Source organism: Microtus oregoni, unplaced genomic scaffold, assembly GCF_018167655.1.
Source record: "Microtus oregoni isolate MIOR12 unplaced genomic scaffold, Mior012 000006F_ref0000085, whole genome shotgun sequence".
Classification (NCBI taxonomy): domain Eukaryota; kingdom Metazoa; phylum Chordata; class Mammalia; order Rodentia; family Cricetidae; genus Microtus; species Microtus oregoni.
Window position 1 is genome coordinate 3,821,485 of NW_024543065.1, and position 16,675 is coordinate 3,838,159.

Here is a 16,675-nt window from a genome sequence, read left to right on the forward strand (position 1 = left end):
CTTTGCAGCAGCAGTCCAGTCTCATTTCCCCTCAGAATAACAGCTCACCCTGTTTTGGCCATTACGACCTACAGACCCTTCTCTTCAGTATCCTCCATTTCTCATTTTATATGCCCAGATTAGATTTCCTGGTCTCTAAACAATTCAGTTTTTAGTTTTCAGTATCTTAACTTAGGTTTTCCTTCCTCCTGGCATCTGTTGGTAGAACCTTCACCTGGCATGCAGCAGTCAGTACCTTTTCTGTTAATGTCTCATTCTTTACCACAAAGTCTAAAAGGGGTCTAAATACTATGCCTAGTTTTTGTTGTTTAAACCTTTATTTGAAATGTTTTTAGAATGAAACAAGCGCATCACTTTGTCTCTCACAGCTACTCATCCTTGAACCAATCCCATGCACCCCCAAGTTGATAGCACCTTCCTCTTTATTATTGTATAGCTGCATGCATAAATATATATATTTTAACACAATCTACTGAGTCTGCTTTTGTTGTTTGTGTATATATGGTTTTTACTGACTACTTTACACTGAAGAACCAAAAGGGGGGCTCATTCCTGGAAGAGACTCATTATTCTCTTGGCAGTCATCAGTGCCTGTTGGTCTGTGTTTAGGGGTAGCGCCCCCCCCCCCCAGATTTCCCCATTCACATTAACATATCCATTGATATTGTGGTTGTTCTGCTATTGTTCATGCAGCCTTTTCTAAGAGTAGACTTAGACTTACTGGTATTTGGCCTCTTACAGTCTTTCCACCCTCTTCCACAAAGTTCCCTGAAGCATAAATGCAGGAGCTATGATGTAAAAGTATCTGTTGGGGCCGGGCTCCCCATGGTCTGGTGGTCTCTGCATTGTGTCCAGTTGTGGTTTCCTTGCTGGTCTCCATTTGCTGTAAAGAGGCTTTTATGGTAGGGGCGGTAGCTGCACTTATTTGTAGGCCTAAGGATAAGGATTAGAATGTAGTAAGGAAGGACTTAAGCTAGTTTGAGCCCTGGGTAGCTGACTAAGTTTCCAGTACCAGACATGATTTCTCTCCCGTTGAATAGGCTTTATGTCTATTAGATATTGATCGCAACCAGCATGTGTATGCCCCTTTTTACACCTTTATGCATTTCTTGCCGTGATGATTTTTGTTGTTCCCCTCTGCCCTTTGGCAGCTTGCATGGAATTTTCTGGTCAGATCTTCAATCAACTGAGTCTGTGTTCCAAAGTGTGTGGTATCTTCAGCAAGAGGGGCCTACCTTTAATCCTTGAGAAGCATCCAAGGGCTGCATTTGTAATTTATACTGCGTTAGGATTCATTTGGAATACCCTGACCAACCATTTGAAAGGTTTCTTGTGCCTAATACTGTTTTTGGTTAGTCTGTGGTTCTTGATGGGAGCATAGCCCGAGTGGCTTAGCCTTCTTTAAGGTGTGTGTGTGTGTGTGTGTGTGTGTGTGTGTGTGTGTCCACATATACTTATGTAGTGTGTTTGTTTAATTTCAGGTAAGCATAAAATATGGTTCCTTGAGGCTGTATGCAACAACGTTGGTGTTCACTTGTCCCTTGTCCCTCCTGTACTGACCACCCTTCTGTTACTCTGTTTTCTATTTCGTATCTCCTGTATCCTGATGCCCCTGCCCTCACCTCTATGGTTTCTTTATAATGTATTAGTTTCTATGGTTACCATGTGTTATATGCTGGCATTTGAGGATATGGAGCTCCAAGGCTAAGGAAATAGTCAAATGAATAAGAAAGTCAAGGAATTGGAGAGAATCTTTGCCTGAATCAGAGAGAATTAATATCCAAAATATACAAAGAATAAAAAACACAAGGCTGAAAGGAAACAAATCATCCACTTTAAAAATGGGTTAGAAATCTAAACTGAGTATACTTGCTAGAGGAAATAAAAATGGCTAGTAACTATCCAAAAATGGAATTTGAGACAGCTTTGAGATTTCATCTCATCCTAGTCAGAATAGCTAAGATGAACAAAGCTGGATATAGGACTGGGTAGCTGCAGATGGACAACAAATGCTGGTGAGGTGTGGAGGAAGAAAACACTGCTTCATTATTGTTGGGACTGTAAGTTGGAGTAGTCACTCTAGACCTCAGGATAGAGAATCTTCAAGAAACTAAATAAATCTACCACTTTACCCAGCTATGCCATGCCTTCATCTCCTACTCCACAGATCCTTGCTCAACTGTGCACATAGCCACTCTGGTCATAATAGCCAGGAAATGGAAACAACCTAAATGTCTTGCAACAGATGAATGGACATGTCTGAGTGTTTGCAGTGAAATATTATTCAGCTGTAAAATATGTATATATCATGACAGTTGCATGGATGCAATGGGTGGACCTAGAAAAAATTAGACTGAGTGAGGTAAGGCAGACCCAGAAAGGCAAATGCTTTGTGTTCTCTCTTTGTCTGCAGTTCTTAGCTCCTGATTTGTTTTATTTATTTATTTTTTTGTTCTGGAACTCACCGTGTTGCATAGGCTGGCCTCAAATTCACAGAGCTCTTCCTGCATCCGCTGGGATTAAAATTGCATGCCACCATGCCCAGCTGCACCTACTTTCTTTTTAAGTCTATTCTTTTGTTATTAAAAATCCTTTCAATTATTCATTATTTTTGTTGTTGTTGTTCAGTCTCCGGAAGGAGTTAGTTATGAGAAAGTTTCATCTTTTAGTTCCAAGACATCAAAATCTGCCTTCTGTTCCTTTTCACCTCCAGCCCAGTGCCTGCTGTCCTTTGGTTCCTGATCCTTCTGCCTTCTTAGACATGTTAATGTGAGCTCTCTCATTTTCCTTTTGAGTTTACATCATTCTACCACTCTTCCGTTTCCAACCAAGCATTCTTAGTCACTCGGCACGCGCATGATGTTCGTCTCAAGTCCCTATGGCCAGATTGGCTTCTGAACCTTAGACGCTTGAATTGACAGCAACCTTTACATGTGCACACATGGGGCTGCCAGCCTGAAACCTTTACATGTGCACACATGGGGCTGCTAGCCCTGCCTTTTGATTGTAACAGACGAGCTCCGTGCTACCCCACTCTGAAATGGAGCTGTCTGACATCAGGGCTGCAGATAAACAAATAGCCTCATGTTAGTTCATGTCAAATGAGTTACTAAAACTTGGAAACTGCCCGTGCTGGCGACTTTGCAGCCACAGGTGGAAAGAAAGAGCACGCGCTTCTGCTTTCCCACTCTCCTGCTTATTAACTCACCCTGGCTTTTACTTCTTTCCCCACTAAAGGGCTCCTATAAACTGCCAGTGACCTTTGTCTAAAGTTAGCGTGTCCCACTGAGTTTTCAGCCTCTTGTCATCTGATTGGTCAGCAGCCCCAGCTCCTGTGGACGCCAGCTCTGTGCCACAGGCTCCTCTGTTGCCTTCCTTGGTGTCAACCTTTGGCTGGCTCCCCATTTCTGGCAAGTACATCCTCTGGCATTAAATGCTGAAGTACTTCCAGGTTTGTTCCTTCTCTGGCAATCACGTGTCTTTGTTTTCAACTTTCCAGTTCATTCCAGTTTTGTACTCCTGAGTCATAAATGTGTACTCCAGTACAAGCCTTGCATGGGTTTGGTAGCATGCCCACTTGTCGGTACTCACATGGTCTGGTTTCTGAATGCATCTTCATGTCATGGATTTCTTGTCATCAGAAGGAATGTGTTCACATATTGTCCCTTGGTCTCCTCATTTTCTCCTTCCTGCTATTTGGTCACATATTGTGGTAGTGTCCACTTCTGTAGAACAAGCATGAGGGTCTTGTGTCTGGCCCTCTTCAGCTTCACATGGTCCATTTGTTCTCTTAGAATGCCTGCTGCAGCAGGGTCAGTATATAGCCTGTCTTCTGGAGTGTGCTTCGCTTTAATGGCATTAGGCTTTACAATTTTTCTATGTATGAATGTATGTATGAATTATTTATTTACTTGATCATCTACCTCTGCTTCCTACTTTCCTAGAGATCTTATGGCACCATGTATGGACTCCAATAAATTTTAAAAATTATTTTATGTTCCCCCTCTGGACTACAAGCACAAACATTTTCTTCTTGTTCACCTTTTCATTTCTGGCAAGACTGGCCTGGAGTGGACAAATAGGAAGCATTTGTAGTAAACTCTGCACATTCATTTATCTTTCCTAATTAACTTGGTACTGTCTGTGTATTTGCTAGTGTGACATACAGTTTTTTTTTTTTGTGAATCCAATACTCTTGGTACTCCTTGAAAATTAAAAAAATACATTTTAAATGTAGGGATTATGTATAAAGAGTCAAATGCATGAAGTCTTCCTTTGATCTGGCTCATAGCTTCTCCTTCATGGTTTTTCTACATTGTCCTGTCTCCTGTATTTATGGCTATCTTAGAGCTCACAGATTCTAGTACTGCATGCAAGTAAAGCACATGAAGTGTTCTAGCAAAGTTCATCAGACTTTCAACTTGTTCATCAGTTGATAAATCTCAGGGGATCAAAAATAGTTAGCCATCTGCTAACTGTCCAGACAATTTTAGTATTGTGAAAGGGTGTGGTCAGAGAGGTAGGTAGAGGATCTAGGTAGAATGTCAGAATAAGGCCCCGTGCAGAAACCACCTTAGCTCTTAATACTGAAACTCAACAGTCAGCTCAAAATTAGAAAGAGATTTTGGTGAGGTTAAACATGAGTGTCCAGACAGTCGGGGATTTCCCAAAATAGGCGATAGTCTTTCTGCATCTTCATCTCACTGTTTGAAGACATGTTTACAAAGACATGAATTCTCTGTAAATTAATCACAATCTCTAGTTGATAATATGCCATTCATTTCTGGAAATTAATTGTCCTTTTATATTTCACTCCTTAATTAGGAAAATCAGTTGGATCTCGGTCATCTCAGAGTGAGTCTGAAATTGTGCCAAAAGTTGCTAAAATGACTGTATCTGGGAAGAAGCAAACTATGGGATTTGAAGTGCCTGGGTAAGACTCGGTCCCTCAGCCCTGTCTCCTGTGAATTGATGTGAACATCTTTTTCAATTTCCTATACTAAACCAATATCATTAAAGTGTCTCATGCTTTGTGTATAGCAAAGGACAGAGACGGAGTGAGAACTTAGTTTTGATTCTAGCTTTATCATTGTATGACTCACTATGAGTTTCCTCACATCAGTGATAGTTACTCTAACATTAAACAAAACCAAACTGCTTTGTAGTCTCTAGTACTATGAACTAGGACATTCTGAGCACCTCTGGGTGGTGCAGACAAGCAGCACTTGAGAGTCAGTGAATCATACTCTGAATTTTTAATAACTTGCCATGGGCTGGAGATATGGCTCAGTGGTGAATAACACTATTTTTCCATAGTGCTCATGTTCAAGTCCTTCAATTCCCAGTGCCTACATGGCAACTCACAACCATTATGTAACACCAGTTCCAGGGAATAATGGCACCCTCTGCTGGTTTTTGCAGTCATTGAACACACTTGCAGCGCATAAATGCAGGCAAAATATCTATACATACAAAATAAAATTAAAGGAGAAAATTGAAAACAAAAATACTGCCTTAAGGCTCTTTTAACTCTTGTGTGTTTGTATATTTGTATGTTTGGATGTAGTGTGTATGTGTGCGTGCATGTTTTGTTTGCACATTTGTGGATGTAGTGAGTATATGTGTGAATATATATGTTTACACACTTGTGTATGTGGATGTAGTGAATGTGTTTTTATATTTGTGTTTGGATGTAGTATGCATGAGTACATGTTTGTGAATATATTGAGTGTATATATGTGTTTGCACACTTGTGTATGTGAATGTAGTGAATTTGTGTGTATATAGTGTATGTGTGTTTGCATATTTGTGTGAATGTAGTGTGTATGTGTTTGCACATTTGTGTGTAGATATAGTATGTATTTGTGTGTGTATTTGCATATTTGTGTGTATGGATGTAGAGTGTGTATGTGTGTATGCATTTACCCATGCACACATGCAGAGGCTAGTGATTATTGGGTGTTATCCTTGCTTGCTCTTCACACCTTACTATTTTTTTTATTTTCAAAGATTTACTTTTTAGATTATGTGTAAGTGTCTCTTTGTGGGGTGTGTGCCCATGAATGCAGGTACATGAGGAGGCTGGATTGAGCCACCCTTAGTTGCTGCTGGGAACTGAACTTGGGTCCTCTGAAAGCTTTATGTACTCTTAACCATTGTCTTACCATTTGGGCTAGACAACCTGCTAGGGTAGCCTGGGTCCACATGTTTCCTCTACTGGCACTGAGAATATGTGACACCATGTCAGCTTTTATGTGGGTGCTGGCCATCTGAACTCAGACCCTCATGATTGTACAGTAAGCTGTCTCTCTAGCCCCTCTTAATTTTTATGCTGAATAAGATGTCATTGTATCAAAAACACATGCAGTTAAGGCCTAGAATTTAGAATATCAAAAAAAAATTACTGAGTCAACATTGGTAGTACTTGCTATTTTAAAATCAGTCTCTAGAATTCTTCTAGGAGTTTTTACTAGAGACATGTTTCAAATAAATTGTAAAAGATTAATATTTAGCATCTTTAAGATTGTTGAGAATTTTTATTCTCTAAATAACACTTTTGCACTGTGTGGTAACAACACTCGCTGTTCTGACGTGTGGGAGGTGGAGACTGACGGATCAGGAGTTCAGGGTCATCCTCAGCTACACACAGTTATGGAGTAGCCTAGGCTGCACGAGTCTCTGTCTTACAGAACAAAGCAAACAAGAAGTACTCTTTGTAAGCTGTGTATGCTTCACTCACCAAAGCATGAAGGGAGCCATTGGATTTTAGCAAGAATGACTTTTATTTTCAGCATTTAAAATGCAGTCCCGGGTGCCTTATTTTGTCTTTTTATAAAAATCTGTGGTAGTAGTAACATATGTCCCCTTGCTAGGTGGGGAAGAATTTTAATGGTCTCCCACCAAAGTGTTTGAATTTGAAAACAAGGTTTTATTCACTCAGTTTCAGGTTCAGTGTGGAAAAGAGCTCAGGCCTAGGAGACACGATTCCTCCAGTGTGTATTAGTTCAGGGATAGGTGAGATGGCACTCTGGTTGTCATCTGGTTGTGACTCAGTTATAAAGTTACTAATGTCCTTTCTCTCTTAATTAGGGTTGAATTAATGCAGATACTCTTTATCTGTAACGTATTGTATTATATTTAACTTTGTTATGGGAACTTGTTTTGTTTTGTTTGAGAGAGGGTCTCACTGTGTAGACCAGGCAGGCCACAGACTCACAAAGATCTACCTGCCTCTAACTCTTGAATGCTGGAGTTAAAGGCATTTGCCACTATGTCCACTTAGAGAGACTTTGAACAAAATAAATAAAATACACAACCCTTATGTTAAGTACTTTACAGTCTAAATGTGGAAAGTTTCAGAAGTTATAGCAATCAGCCAATATGCTTAAAGTAATATATTGTATTGGAAATACACACACAGACCTCCTAAACCAGTAACTAAAGTACTGGATAACGTGATGAAGAAATAGAAGTGTTTATACCCAAGGAACTGGTGAAGGTCAGTGTCAATAAAGTATTCCTTTTATAAAGTCCAAACATTGAGCTAGGTGATCGCACAATAGTTAATACACCATCACACATATACTATCGCAGATATACCCAATCCTGACCACAGCATCACAGATATACACAGCCCTGCCCAAACCATCGCAGATACACCTAATCCTATCATACCATCGCAGATACACCCAGTCCTGACCATAACATTGCAGATACACCCAGTCCTGATCATACCATCACAGATACACCCAGTCCTGACCATATCATCGCAGATACACCCAGTCCTGATCATACCATCACAGATACACCCAGTCCTGACCGTATCATCGCAAATACACCCAGTCCTGACCATACCATTGTAGATACACCTAGTCCTGATCATACCATTGTAGATACACCCTATCCTGATCATACCATCGCAGATACACCCAGTCCTGACCGCATCATCGCAGATACACCCAGTCCTGACCATACCATTGTAGATACACCTAGTCCTGATCATACCATTGTAGATACACCCTATCCTGATCATACCATCGCAGATACACCCAGTCCTGATTGAAGCTAAACAAGGTCAGTACTTGAATGAGAGAATATAAAATATACACTGGCAATTCATTTCTCCATTTGTTTGTACACATGTATTCATTGTTTGAAAGGCACTCTGTTTTATCTACATTGAGAATTGTAGCAGTACCTATAGAATACAGGTAAATAGAACTGATTGAAACATTAAATGTAAGACAGATACTCTGTACTCAAAATCAATAGTATAAATTAGTGTCTAAGTGCCCAATTCAAGAAGAAAAATTAAACCTGTAGATTTACAAAATAATGGTTTCACTTTTGGAAAATTTGTTTAGAAATAAGAAATCCCATTAATTAGTTAAGATCATAAAATTACATGAGAAAGTGTCTGAAAAAAATTGTCCCCAATTTATTCTTTCAGTCATAATAGTCAATGTAGGCCGAGGCCCAGAATGGTCATTTTCAGATCTCAGAGGCACTTGAAAGTTTAAAACAGCAACTCTTACCTCATAGGATGCAGAAGTGTTGCTGACTGACAGTGCATACCACCCTACTTGACTACATCTTAATGTTGGTAGACGTCTCTCCTAGGATTCGAGGTCTGCATTTGTGTGGATTGGCTCTGGCCTCTCTCCATTTCCACCTTAACAGACTTGAATCACTTAGCTGAAATCTAAAATGTAAGGAATTACAAAAAGAGGCATCTCTGTGCTCTGACACAGTAGAACAGCAGTTGAAAAGGTTTCCTGACATTTCCTTCTGATCTTCTTTTTGTAGTTTAACCTCTGAGGAAAATGGAGATAGTCTGCATACTCCTCACAAAGGACCTCCTGGTGACAATGGCAGCGGTGCTTCTCCTAATGTTCTTGAGACCAGCGCTCATAAATCTGCGCTCCTACCTCCCTCCATTCAAGCCTCAGAAGAGCTGAGTTCAACTCCCACACCAGTCAAAAAGTCTGGCAAGCTGAGGCAGCAGATAGATGTGAAGGCAGAGCTGGAGAAGCGGCAGGGCGGGAAGCAGCTCCTCAACTTAGTGGTCATTGGTATGCCCTTGTTCTGCCGTGTCTGGAGGACCTGCTCCAGGCTCACAGCCCCTGGGGGCAGCATAGACTTCAGGCAAAGAGGCATTGCATCATAATGCATCCTAGCCACTCTGGGTGAAATGATGCCCTGTGACCAAGGAGGGCATCAGACTTGGCTTATGACATTTTCATTTGGTGAATATTTTGAAAATGGGAAGTATTTTTTTAAAAAATGGGAAAAATTGCCCCTTTTAAAACAATGTGCACAACACCCCACACACACACACACCCTGTTGAGGTGTTTTAACCTTGATAAACATTGGTATTTATTACTCCAAATACTTCCCTAAGCTATTGAATTACAATCATGCAATGCCTCAGTGTGAACAATCCGAAAATGAACCTGGTATTAATCCTGAATCAATCTTCCTTAGGTCATGTTGATGCTGGGAAAAGTACTCTGATGGGCCATTTGCTTTATCTGCTGGGTAATGTAAACAAAAGAACTATGCATAAATATGAGCAAGAATCTAAAAAGGCTGGCAAGGCTTCCTTTGCATATGCATGGGTCTTGGATGAGACTGGAGAAGAAAGGGAAAGGTAGTCATTATATTTCAAAATTTTCAGTTTAAATTGATAACAGTCCTTTAAAATAAATATGCAATGTGTGTTGAATATGTAAAACATATAAAATGTGTTAGAGAAAACTTAAAAAAGTTCTTTTGTTTTGTACATTGTTCATGCCTTTATTCTGTGAAAATAGGTTAATATTTATCTAAAACCAAACAACAAAGACCAGAACCACCCACCAGATTTCCTGCAGATCCCCTGCGATGATTTGCACAGAAGAGCTGGCAGTTGTCACTCCCTCAGGGTATCACACGCTCTGACTGGAGTTAACGTTGATTTGACTCAGTCTTGCATCAGGTTATAGATGCAGGTGAAGGGGAAAACTTCTGCCTACACTCAGAATTCCCAGTGGGTCCAGAACAGAGACCACCACAGCTTTCTAATTCGTGTTCTATGTTCTCATGAGACGGTCTAAAGGAAGCAATTGAGTGTAGTCAGTTTATCCTTTCTTGGGATTTAGTGCTCATTTGGATGGATGCTTGCAGAAGGATGAAGATAATCACATATTTCTGGCCCGAGAGTCAGAGTGTTTCTTTTGAAGTAATTTAAAGCATAAGTGTATATCGTATTTAAGACTATCAAAGATAGAGAAGTGGAGGCCATAAAGTGAAATGACAGATAGGAACTACTGAGTCAAAAGAACAACTAACACTCATGAGGCCCTGTGAAAGCTCTTCTAGGTTAACAGTTGGGACATCTCTGATGGCTTTAATCAGAGTATGGTTAGAGAGTACCTGGAGTTGCAGACTGCTGCGTGTGTTCATTTCCCTGCAGTCTTCTCTAATGATCGTGTGAGTCAGTTCTCAGTAAAGCAGGTTATATTAATGTTTAGTGCTTCTCATAACTGGGCATTTGGATCATCGTGGCCTTTCTCCCTCATGTGGTTATCTTTTTCTCTCTCTATTATTGCAAAGCTGCTTTCTACCCTTTAACCTGTTATTTGCCATATTTTGAAAAACAGTGGAACTATATGTGATGTCAGTATCAGAAGCCCAAGTAATTCTCACCTGCTTAACAGATTATCAAAGAATATGGCTTTTGTTTTCTTTGTGTATCCTGATTATGTGGATTAATAGACTGAGAAGAGTGAAATTGAAGCTGGAGGGCTTAGTAAAATGTGCCAATTATGTGTCAGCGTTGAGCTGTAAGTGAGCTAATAATTCACTCATTCCTATAATGGCCAGGCATTGGAGATGTCCAGCTGTAACATCTGCATATTTGGTAATATTATGGTTGCTAGCTTTCTTTCTCACCATGTTATGATTTAGACTATTCCTCCATTCTGTAGACAGCCGAAGTTTCTGAGTACATATTAGAAGGTTTCTTCTGTATGTTGCCAGATGACATTTTAAAAACTGACATGTTCTTTACTCCACCATGTTAAATATTTGGAAATTAATAAGCTGCATGACATTTTCATTTTCTTATGAAAAGCTATGAATCTCTAGGTGTGGGAGAACATTAAGTAGGATTAGGCATCACTTTGGCAAGCTCAAATGGCTTGACTAAGGAGACCCATATCCCTTTGCCATGGCAGACCTCTAGTTTATTATTGTAGTGTTGGACGCATGCTATGGAAGGAAGGCTGATCTTTTTCAGTTTGAATGGTCTAGAGCAGTGGTTCTCTACCTTCCTAATGCTGTGACCTTTTAATATAGTGACTCCCAACCATGGAATTATGTCATTGCTACTCCTGTTATAAACTGTAATATATGCTGCCCCTGTGGGGGTTGTGATCATAGATTGAGAACCACTGGTCTAGAGCAAACCTTTTACGTTTCCAAGGTTACATGACTCAGGGCTCTTCTAGCCATTTTTAAGGATTTCTTCTAATTGAAAAAAGGATGAAATGGAATATGAAAAAAAAACCTGTCATCTCCTCTTGATTTTGTTAAAAATTGGGCATCTGATTTTTTTCTTGTTTTCAAATTTTAACTTGACAAATTTGCAAGTGAAAGTTTTCTGTATTTATTTCTTTAATAGTGACACAAACACTAGAGCATTAGAAAAGCTAATTCCTCAAAAGTATAATTTGCCACATTATCTTTTCTCTATGTATTTTTCTTTCGAGAGATGTGTTTATATAACTTTCTTTGTTCACAATTATAGTTTCTTGCAAAACATTAGGAAATGGGAAATAGCTATCATTTTGATTGAGGTAGCTATATATACAGCCTTGGTTCAAAGCATACAGGGATAATGGGTTATAGCTGATATTTCAACCCTGTGCTTTATTATACAAGATAAATATGTAAAAGAGTTCCTATTATTATGAAGAATTTAGGTTGTCCTTTAGCTTATTATTAAGAAGTCTAGCCCACATCACTACTTATATAATAGATTTTAACCATCTTGTGTTTTGTTTAAGGGGAGTAACAATGGATGTTGGCATGACGAAGTTTGAAACCACAACCAAAGTTATTACCTTAATGGATGCTCCAGGCCATAAAGACTTCATTCCTAACATGATCACAGGAGCAGCCCAGGTACCACTTTCTCAACTGAAGGTGCCACACTGATCTTCAGTTCTTGACAGCCACCAAGCTAACAATTATGGGATTTTAACTCATAAAATATTTTCAAATTGAAAGTTTTACTTTTAGGAGGTTCAAAAAATGAGATATATTTTTTATGATCTACTTCTGTGTATCATCTAAGATTCCTGCCATGTTTCAGCTGTAGAGCTATCAGAGATAGGAACTCTGGTGTCAAAATTACGGTATGTAAGTGTAGATTTTTTGAACACCCCTCCACCCCATTTATTGCTAAAATTAAAGACTAGCATGATAATGAACCCTTTGAAGTAGAATTAAGCTAGAAAGAGTATTTGAGTAAGTAAAAGATGAAAATATGTAGGTTGTCCCTTCAGTGCCTGAATACTATTTTTGTTGTTTTGTTTTCTTGAGACTAGAGCTTGCTGTGAGTTCAAACTAACCTAGAATTTTCTATGTAGTCCAGACTCTCGATGTGACCTCCAACTCTGAGATCCGTTTCTACCTTCCACAAGCAGGGTTTATAAGTGTAGGCTACCATGCCGAGCTTATGGGTGCTAAGTATAATTTACATGATAAAGTTCTGTAAATAATGTGGTATTATGTGTAGCTTCTAGACTTACTTTATGATTGTTTTATATCATATAAGGATTATATGATAATCTTTGTGAAATTCTTATAAACTACACAGTACAGAAAACAACAATAAAACCTGTCAAACAACTAAAAAGCTATTGTGAACTATACCAAGAGGCCAGAGCACTTAATGGAATATCAGCAGACCTTTGAGAGATAGTATTACCAGTCTCAGATGGTTCAGGAGGGGAATATAAGGCATTAATTATTTGTGATCTGAGTGTCTCTGAGGACAGTTGTAACTCTAAGCAGAATCTGTGTAAGGGAAAATGAGCAGCATTCTTCGAAAAATATCCAGACAAAGCATTGACAGAAATAATTGATAAGAATGGGCCTGGAAGAAGCACAGTGGGGCATTTTTTTTCTTTTTGCAAAATTTTGTAAGCCATTTCCCCAAGATGGAAGTAGAATTGGATGAAGAATGGCTAAGCCAGGAGTTGTGGGAACCAGAAGGCTGACAGGGAACATGAACTTTTTCTTTCTGTCTTGTGGATTTGTGTAGGAAAGGAGAAATGTCTAAGTCGCAGGACGGAGAACTTTGTGATACTGCAGCAAGCTTTCAGCAGCAGCCAGCTCACAGATAACGGCGTGGGAACTATTCATTCTGAAGCCCGGCCGTTAGCTTAGGCTTGTCTCAGCTCGCTCTTAGAGCCTGTTTTATATTAATCTACGTTCTGCCATGTAGGGTTACTCTTTTCCTGTTTCCTCTCTCTCTCTCTGTCTGGTTGGTGACTTGCCCTTCCTTCTCAGAGTTCTCTGTCCAGAAGTCCCACGTATACCTCCTGCCTGGCTATTGGCTATTTAGCTTTTTATTACACCAGTCACAGAAATGCAACTTCATCCAGTGTGCATAACCCACAAGGTTCTGTTTTAGTAGCTGCAGAAGATGAACTGCGACCTTTGGTGATTTGTGACATAATTTGTCTTACTTTAGATAATATTCTCATATCTGAATATCTTTGTAGCATATTTGTTTTTGTAAGATAAATTCTTAAATATGGAATTGATGGGAAGTAAAATGTACACAGTTTTAGGGTTATTGATACTTTGAAAATACCCTTTGGGAGGCTGTTTAGTCCCATAACAAATGTGTTCAAGAACACTTCCCTGCTGCCTCCAGTGAATCATTTTGTCTTTTAAATCACTAACCTGTGACATCTAAAGATAGGGTCTGTGAATATGTAGTTTTGATTTTTTTTTAAATGCGGAACTTTTTAAATTTAAACTTTTTGGCTATTTGCTTTTTTTTTTTTTTTTTTGAGCAAATCCCTGGCTTATATCTTAGCTAATTTTCTATAGGACTCTGTATCCCTTTTTTTTCTTCTTCATCTTTTTTGGTAAAGATGACACTTGAAATTATTGGTCATCTTTATGTCTTAATTTTATGTTCTCTTCCCCCCTTTTGCTAAACATTTTAATTTTTACTAATCAAGTATAGACTTTCTTATTGTTCTTCTTTATTGTGTGTGTGTGTGTGTGTGTGTGTGTGTGTGTGTGTGTGACTGTGCTTGGGAGACATCATTTGTATGGAGGTCAGAGAACACCTTGTGGGAATCAGTTTTCTCATGCCACTGTGTGGATTGAGGACATTGAACTCATCTAGTTAGGCTCGGCAGCAAGTGGCTTTACCTACCCTCTTGTTTATGTCATTATTATTGGTGTCACACAAGTCTATAATAGGTATTGAATTTTTTTAAGCCATCATGGTATTCTCCCATTTGCTTTGGTGTTTGGTTTCAGGTTGGGGTCATGTTATAACCTGCTTTTAAATCTGACCAAGGGGTTCATTGAGTAACCTGTCCTTCGCATGAAAGGAGTGTGTTGTTATTTCTAGCTTTAATTCTCTCTCCTTCCTCAGGCTGATGTAGCTGTTTTAGTTGTTGATGCCAGCAGGGGAGAGTTTGAAGCTGGATTTGAGACTGGAGGACAGACGCGGGAGCATGGCCTTTTGGTCCGTTCTCTTGGAGTGACACAGCTTGCTGTGGCTGTCAATAAAATGGATCAGGTAGCTAAAGGACTCTGTGAGAATTTGTTTCAGATGTTGATTAAGATGATATTCTAGTGGCTGAAGCAATGACTCTAGGGTTAAGAGCATCTGTTGCTCTTTCAGAGGACCTGGGTTTGTGTCCCAGAACACACATGGTAGCTCACAACCATCTGTAACTCCAGTTCCAGAGATACACTGTCTTGTGGCTTCTACAGGCATTAGACAGTCACGTGGTACACACACATATATGAGGCTAAACACTTATGCACATAAAATAAACAAATTAAAAAAATTTAAATGGGTACTATTTTGCCTTTGTAGAGTCAGGGATTTACTTAAGAAATGCAAATAACTTAGTTACCATATCTAGAAATACAAATTTGCTATCTTTTAATTAATGGAGCATGGTATTATTAATTTTTAATCAACAGTATCATTTTCAAAATGACTTTTTGGAAATTAAAACTTTTCAATTACCATTTCGTTACACATCCATTGTACATTGTATATACATACATTGTACATATAAAAGTGCAAATTCATTTTTATAGATATGGGTTTTTATTTTTTCTTTCTCCATCACAACCATTGGATTATAATGTTTTCTTGGATAAAGAAATTTTTATGGCTTTATTGTAGGCTATGTTAATGATATGATTCCTTTAAACAAGCTAATTTTGAAGACTTCTAGTTGTTTTATGGTATATATGAGTGTATATTTTAAAATGGCTTGTTCTCTGGGTCTCGGGCCATATTGCTTTTGAAATTTACCAAATGTGATGTGAGTGCTTTTGAGAAATGTGCTGATTATTTACTCTTAGCACATGTGGTATGGTGTATTTGTGACCCTAAACTGGCAAATCAACTATTATGAAAAAATTATTTTTGAATTTAATATACAGAACATATTTCATTTGTTAACATCATTGTTTTATGTATAGTAATAATATTTAAGTATATTTTTCCTTTTGAAATTATTTGTACAGTTTGCTCTTTCCATTTTGATTACTTGGACATAAAAATATCTATTTTGCTTATTTTTATGTTTAGATATTTTCTTTACCCTAACTTTTGATAAATATTCACCAATATTCCTTGTTAGTTTTTCTATAGTTTATTATTACATATAGTATTAATTTTTCTCTAGAATTTTTGTATGAAAAATTTCAAACGTAGAGAAAACCAGAAAGCTTTTTGATATGTACTTGTATTTTAGCCACTACATAAGAGTCAGGACTTCATTGCTCACACTCCTTGTGGTATGTATTTCCACATAATTGTAGGCACTGATGTACATAGTCATAAATTCTGCATATAACCTAGAGTTGAATCTTGATACTTGATTAGGATGATTGGCAGAGGTGGGTGTTAGTCCTTATATTTTAGTCTAATGTTTGTTCAAAGCACTATTTAATAAATCAAATTCTCTCCAAATTTGAAATCACTTTTAGCATAACTAGTAGATTCTAACTGTTAGAAATTGTTGGCTTCCTGTTTTAGGAAAAGTTAAGCTTAGATTATTAAAAGTTAAATAAAATATTAATGCTAAGATTTTTTTCTGAGGTTTAAATTTAGTTTATATTTTATATATTTGGCTATGTACATTTTATTATAGAAATTTTGATTTTATGTGTCATATTCTCATGTATAATTCTAAGTATAAATTGAATCTTTGTCAGGTAAATTGGCAACAAGAAAGATTTCAAGAGATTACTGGAAAACTTGGGCATTTTCTTAAGCAAGCAGGTTTTAAGGTATGATAATTTTAAATTAAATTGGCTTAGTTATATCTCTAAGTTATTTTACTGATATAAGAAAACAAGTTATTATGTTAATATTCTTTTTTGGTCTTTAAAATTTTTATATATTATAATTTTTAA

General features: G+C 38.1%; 1 protein-coding gene across 1 annotated transcript in view; it reads left to right on the forward strand.

Annotated features, from left to right (window-relative positions):
- The window catches only part of Hbs1l (HBS1 like translational GTPase), a 71,027-nt gene that overhangs the window by 36,433 nt on the left and 17,919 nt on the right, over window positions 1-16,675 (forward strand). Inside the window, exons 5-10 of the mRNA XM_041653459.1 lie at window positions 4,825-4,933; window positions 8,806-9,071; window positions 9,485-9,650; window positions 12,049-12,166; window positions 14,667-14,813; window positions 16,475-16,549. Of these exons, the coding sequence (XP_041509393.1) occupies window positions 4,825-4,933; window positions 8,806-9,071; window positions 9,485-9,650; window positions 12,049-12,166; window positions 14,667-14,813; window positions 16,475-16,549 (881 nt within the window). The remainder of the gene's footprint in view (window positions 1-4,824; window positions 4,934-8,805; window positions 9,072-9,484; window positions 9,651-12,048; window positions 12,167-14,666; window positions 14,814-16,474; window positions 16,550-16,675) is intronic.